This window comes from Chionomys nivalis, chromosome 9 (assembly GCF_950005125.1).
Source record: "Chionomys nivalis chromosome 9, mChiNiv1.1, whole genome shotgun sequence".
NCBI classification, from domain to species: domain Eukaryota; kingdom Metazoa; phylum Chordata; class Mammalia; order Rodentia; family Cricetidae; genus Chionomys; species Chionomys nivalis.
Window position 1 is genome coordinate 23,697,369 of NC_080094.1, and position 6,653 is coordinate 23,704,021.

The 6,653-nt window shown below is 49.4% G+C and overlaps 1 protein-coding gene across 2 annotated transcripts in view; it reads left to right on the top strand.

Moving 5' to 3' along the window:
* The window catches only part of Snta1 (syntrophin alpha 1), a 33,963-nt gene extending 31,041 nt beyond the window's left edge, over positions 1-2,922 (top strand). The window contains exons 6-8 of one of the 2 annotated variants that reach the window (XM_057781686.1): positions 635-831; positions 2,039-2,226; positions 2,324-2,922. In XM_057781686.1, coding sequence (XP_057637669.1) covers positions 635-831; positions 2,039-2,226; positions 2,324-2,416 — 478 coding nt within the window. In that variant the 3' untranslated portion in view covers positions 2,417-2,922. The remainder of the gene's footprint in view (positions 1-634; positions 832-2,038; positions 2,227-2,323) is intronic. The other variant, XM_057781687.1, reaches the window with a different exon arrangement.
* Positions 2,923-6,653: the final 3,731 nt, after the last annotated feature.

The following is a 6,653-nucleotide window of genomic DNA, read 5'->3' on the forward strand; positions in this document are numbered from 1 at the left end:
CAGGAGATGTCTTGGATGAATAGGAGGTTTGGAGTGTGTGTGTGTGTGTGTGTGTGTGTGTTGGCGGGGGCAGTGGGACTGGAGCGACCGTGCCTATGGAGGAGGTTCAACGAGATGCTGAGTCAGGTCCAGAGAATATGTGGGAAACACAGGGACCATAGCTCAGAAGCTTGGGGACTGTCGGGTCAGAGGCTCGGGGCTGGAGAGCGGGGCTTCGGTAGAAGCTCTAAAGGGAAGCAGAGTGGATGGAGTGAGGAACAGAGGAGTCTAAGGGCTAGAACTTAGAGGTCTGCTGGCCAGACAGGGGCAATGAATTCCAGACTAGCCAAGGCTGATGAAAAGTAAGGCTAGCGAATGCTAGAGGAACTATTTTAGACAGCTCATTTCAGAGGAGGGAATATTTAAACAAAGGTCCACAGGACGTGAAAGAGCGAGCGGCGTGGGGATGGGGAGGAGTAGCCAGGCAGAGGGAACAGCATGTGTGAGGACCTCCGCTAGGGCTGAAATGAGGCTAAGGGTGAGATGGAGGAGACACACCCCTGCAGCTCCTGTCCTGAAGGATGCAGGTCAGTGCCTTGACCCCACCCCACCCCACCTCAAGGCCTCACCACTTGGCCCTCTGCTCTGCACGCAGGCTGGTGCACTCAGGCCCATCCAAGGGCTCAGTGCCCTATGATGCAGAACTCTCCTTTGCCCTGAGGACGGGCACACGTCACGGGGTGGACACTCACCTGTTCAGTGTGGAGTCACCGCAGGAGCTGGCAGCCTGGACCCGACAGCTGGTGGATGGCTGTCACCGGGCTGCTGAAGGTGTGCAAGAAGTGTCTACAGGTGTGCCAGGTGGAGCCTCTTGTGCCTAGAGGCGTTCAAGTTTCTTTATGACTTTTCTGGATGGGGATAACTAATGGAGGTTGGGCCTTTTAAGAGGCCCCTGTTTGGGGTATGCAGGCACTCTAGCATTGGGTGATGTTTTACTCTTTTGGCTTTTGGGGGGCCCACCACCACCCAGCTCCCAAATAAATCTCACACAGAGGCTTAGTCTTAGAAATTCCAGACCTTAGCAGCCTGACTTCTTCCTTGCTGTGGATATATATATATATATCCTGACTACCTTTCGCCTTTCTCTGTGGCTTGCTGGCTGGCTGCTGGTCCCTGATGTCCTCCTCTCTTTCTTCTCTTGCTTCTCTTCTTTCTTGGTTCTCCTATTTATTCTCTCTGCCTGCCAATCCCACCCATCCTTGTTCCTGCCTTGCTATTAGCTGTTCAGCTCTTTACTAGACTATCAGACATTTTAGACAGGTAAAGAATCAGTTTCACAGAGTTAAACAAATGCAGCATAGACAAAAGCAATATACCTTAAAATAACATTCCCCAACACTCTGGGAGGAAGGGAGACATTTTTCCTTAGCCTTTTTTTCTGATCTCTTTGCGATTCTGCTGGTAAGGATACCTGGTGACGTGCATCTTTCATTTTAGTGCTTGGGAGCTAGGGCAGGTGGATCTCTGTGGGTCTGAGGCCAGCCTGGTCTACATAGCAAGTTCCAGGCAAGCTAGGGCTACACAATGAGATCCTGTCTTGGGGGCAAGGCTGTAGGTAAAATAGCTTTGAATTTCAAACGATGCATAGTTTTTTTATATGTCAATCTAAATTATCCACTTAAATTTCATAATTTTAAATTTAACTGGACACTCCTGTGCCTCTAATGGGATAAACTATGTACATCACAGAAATTAATTCTATTTTATTCTGAGAATTGAACCCAAGACCTTGTACATGATAGCTAAATCCTCTCCCACAGAACCTCCCAACCCAAGCTTCTTCAACACAGGTGCTAGAAGTGGGGACAGATGCAGCTGTAGGTTCTCTGAAGGCCCACCCTTCTGCATTTTAGGATGGGGTGACTGGGCAGGTGGACAGAGAGAGCCTCTTATATCTGGGGGAGGTCAAGTCGGATTCTGGAGCTGCTTTTGAAGTTGAGTGGGACTTGTGGTCTCTGAAGAAGCCTCAGAGAAGCCTGTGTTTCCTGCTCTCCCGCAGCCTGCACATGGAATGGCCGCCCCTGTAACCTCTCTGTGCACATTGACAAGGGCTTCACACTGTGGGCAGCTGAGCCTGGAGCAGCCCGAGCCGTGCTGCTCCGACAGCCCTTCGAGAAGCTTCAGATGTCATCGGATGATGGCACGAGTCTCCTTTTCCTGGACTTTGGGGGTGCTGAAGGAGAGATCGTAAGTGGAGGGCCACCTCTGCATCTTGGGGGTGGGATGCTCTCCTGGAGGCCAGGCTGGAGAGAGCCCCTGATCCTTTTCTCTGTCCACTCTGCAGCAGCTGGACCTGCATTCGTGTCCCAAAACTATGGTCTTTATCATCCACTCCTTCCTCTCGGCCAAAGTCACCCGCTTGGGGCTCTTGGCCTAGAAGTTGTCAGGTGCAAGCCCTGGAGAGGATCATTTACCCCGTGGCCTGACTTGTCCTTCTGCCGACTGCCTGCTCATCTTTGGGCTGAGGGAAGGGAGAGGAGGGGAACGAGGGCCTCAGAGACCAGCCTGAGGAAGGTTGGCTTGGTCTTGGGGAACAGAACTCAGACCTGATAGAACAGGTCTGGCTTGTGATGGGACGGCCTTCCTTCTGCTCACCTCCACCAGTGCCTTTTGAAGAGAGATATTTTGTGTACACAGAAGCCATTCCGAGCCCGGGACCTGCCCCTGTGGGGATTCTGTCCCCAGCCAACAGCAGAGCTGCCAGGCCTCCTGGAGGCCTCTAAGCCACCCCTGAGATTTCTGCATCTGGAGTCTTCTGGGTCAGTGGCAAGAGAAAGAAGAGGAGCCTTCCGGTTCACTTTCTCCTGAGCCCCGTGGGATGTCCGGGGGTTTCTCCTCTCTCTCTCCTCCTTCCTCTTGAATAATAAACAACCTCTGAGCACATAGGCTGCCTGGCTCCATGTCTGTGATTTGTGTCTTGACATTTGGACTCTAAGGTGGCTCTGCAGTCCCAAGAGGAACTGGACCAAGATGTGAGAGCCTTTTCCTGGAGAACTGGGGTCTCAAAGTGAATACAGGTCTTATCCGTGTTCTGTGATAAGTGCTCCTATAGTCTAGCAGTACTCGCCTTGTCTTCCAGTGTGTACGTCAGAAAACTAAGAGTGGCTGAGTTGGATTTATTCCTGTCCGAGGTCTCTTAGGACATTGAGCCAATGAGGAAGTTGTCCCGTGAAGTTATTTAATTAACATGGTTAGAAATTAGGCACCAAGAAATGGGGGAATGTAGGCAGGTGAGGACTTTCCAGTCTTGCTTCCTCATCCACCTCGCTCATGCACCCACCAACCCACAGTTCATCTAGAAGTATCCAGGATACATCTGTTCTGTGCTAGGCCTTGGTGACGTGTAGTCAACAGGTCTCTATCCTCAGCGTGAAGAAATCTGCCAAAATCTTCCACAATCAAATGTGAGATTCCAATTGGTTGGCCACAGGGAGTGAGCAGAGAGGATGGCGGGCGCTCGCCCGGTCTCATTTCTGTAGGAAGAGGCACGGAAGCAGGTACACCAGCTTCTCCTGAGATGCTGTGGTGGCACAACAACAACAAACCCGCTCAGTCTCCGTGGCTCTAACAACGGGCATTTGTTTTCATGGTCCTAGCTGTGCATGACTACAGTTTTACTAGGCAAACCTGGGCTGAGCAGGGCGCTTTTGCTCCCGGCTGCTGGTTGGGCTCCCTCGGGCATGCTCGCCCTGTGGTAAGTCAGTAAAGGACAAAGAACTGTCCGTCTCACAGACCATCCAGGTCCTCTGTCTGACAGCAGCGGGGAGGGACTCACGCCCCGCTCACACATCATCTCGGGCAGAACACCCAGGTCCTAGAACAGGTAGAATATGAGGGTCCCAATCTCCTGGAACCATAGGGTGGGTTTCGTTTATTTTTTCAAACTTCACTGCCCCCAATCCCACACTGGCCCAGGAATCCACAGTAGATCTTTGGAATACTGCCACAGCCCCAGTGCTTTTCTGATCTTCAGCCCCTCCTTATCCCTTTCCCCCTCACTTAGGTCGCGGTTGTCACTCTGTAGGCAAGGACATTGGAGTCAGCAGTGACGAGTTGGCCGTGGTTATCCAACTGTCAGCAGCATAGGCTGGAACCCAGCCAGTCTGAGCTTGGGTTAGTGCTAAGAATAGAGCTTTGGGATCAGACTGAACTAGGGGTGGATCCCAAACACTGCACAGCTCTGTCTTGCTGTGGGAGCCTTTGTGTGCGACTACTTTTGTATTCTCATCTTTAAGATTATAAAATGAGTTAATCTCATAGATCTTATTTTTTTTAATGAAGTCAAAAAGAAATTTTCTGAGACAGGCCTCACTCTTTAGCTCAGGCTGGCCTGGACCACACTATATTGTCTGAGCTAGCTTTGAACTCCTATATTCCTGTTTCTGCTTCCTGAGTGCTGGTTGGTTTACATGTGGAAGCAACTGTGACTGACTATATATGTATATGTATTTGTTGGTTATTTTTTAAAATATTTTTTATGGTTTATTTAACTTTATTTTATGTGCATTGGTGTGAAGGTGTCAGATCCCCTGCAACTGGATCTTCAGACAGTTGTGAGTTGTCATGTGGGTGCTGGGAATTGAACCCGGGTCCTTTGGAAGAGCAGCCAGTGCTCTTAACCACTGAGCCATCTCTCCATCCCCTTGTTGGTTATTTTTTTAAATAAATTTTTGAGATAGAATCACACATAGCCTTTGAACTCCTAATGTAACTGAGGTTGGCTTTGAGCTCCTGGTTCTCCTGCCTCCACCTTCCAAAATGCTGTGATTATAGGTATGCATACCACACCTGGCTCTTTACAGACTTACTTTTTAAAAAAAGTTTGTTTATTCTGGGTGGTGGTGGCGCACTCAGAGGCAGAGGCAGGCAGATCTCTGAGTTCGAGGCCAGTCTGAGTTACAGAAAAGCCAAGACTACACAGAGAAACCCTGTCTTGTAAAACCAAAATAAAAAAAAAGTTTATCAGACAAAGTCTCACTATGTAACTTTGGCTGACTTGGAACTAGATATGTACAGACTTGATGTAACTCAAATTCATAGAGATCTGCCTGCCTCTGTCTCTGAGTGCTGGGATTAAAGGTGTGTGCTACTGTGCCTAGCCTGAGGTCTCTTAAGATAACCACATCAATGAGGGCTCTGCTATTATGACCCTACCTCTTATTACTATTTTCTTGAAGGTCACAGTTTCAATATGTGGATTTGAGGGGGACACCCACATCGAGACCACAACACCATCTATATCTTTGAAATAGGAGAATGCGGTGGTGATTGAGGCCCAGAATGCCTTACACAGAGATTTCAGAGTTAGCATGTTAAAGAAATCAGATGGAGGGCCAGAGAGATAGTACTGAGTGTTCGTGCTGTTAGCACTGTACTTTGATTCCTGGCACCCACGTCAAGTGGCTCACAACGTCTGTAACTCTGGCATCACTTGGAGGCTAGGGGGTCTCCGGTTTCCCACACAGAGGCGCTTCTGACTTCCCACACAGATGCATAAACACACAAAACAAAACAAAGCAAAGCAAAGCAAAACAGAGGAAGGCTGGGAATGCCCCCTCTCCTCCCCGGCACCCAAATCCAGTCTCTTGCTAGGGGTAGTGACTGGAAGAGGCCAGGAGGGGGCGCCTCTCCTCTGTTACTCTGTATGCTTGTGGAATTTGAACTGTCCACTTGCAATTTGTGCTTCAACCAAATGTTCACACTTTAAAACTATGGTGGAGCTTGTAAAACACCTATGCTACACAGGGTGGTTCTGACCACAGGGCTCTGGTCTGTCTGAATCCTGTGCTCAGCATTTTCCTGAGTGTAGGGTCTATAGGTTAGGTCTAGGGGAGAAGAAGCACCTTGGCTAGAGGCATGACCCATGGGCAAGGGAGAGTGGCAGAGAGCATCAAGGTCCTGCCAGGTGACAGGAACAGAACAAAGAGGTGGCAAGGAACAACTGGGAGATTCAGAAAGGTGAGGCAGTTCAGAGCTAGCCATAGAAATTCCTCCTTAGCCTCTTTTCTCTAAATTCTTTTTCCATTTATCTGTCTGTCTATTTATTATGAGACAGAGTCTTACTATGTAGCTCTCTCTGGACTTGAATTTACAAAGACCAGCCTGCCTCTGCTTCCTGAGTGCGAGATTACTCAAGTATGCTACTGGGCCAGGAGACATTTAGTGTGTGTGTGTGTGGGGGGGGGGGTTTGCATATTCCATGGTTTATCTGTGGAAATCAGAGGACTTGTGGGAGTCAGTTCTCTCCCTTCACCTTGTGGATTCTAGGGATTTGAACTCAGGTTGTCAGGCTCTGCTTCCTGAGTGTTAGAATTACTGCACCAAGGGATGTTGTGTGTCAGTGTGTGTGTGTGTGTGTGTGTGTGTGTTAGGGAGGATTGTATGTCCCTAGCGTATGTGTAGAGATCAGAGGACTTGCAGGAGTCAATTCTCTTTCACCTTGTAGGTTCTGGGGATTCAAATTCAGGTCGTCAGGCTTGGCAGTAAGTGACTTTCACTCTGAGTCGTCATATCAGCCCCATGGGTCACGTTTCTTAAAAGACCTGGGATCGAGAGGAGAGGAGGGTGCATGTCACAGGAGGGAGCTAATGGGTGACAAGGCAGAGTCCCTACTT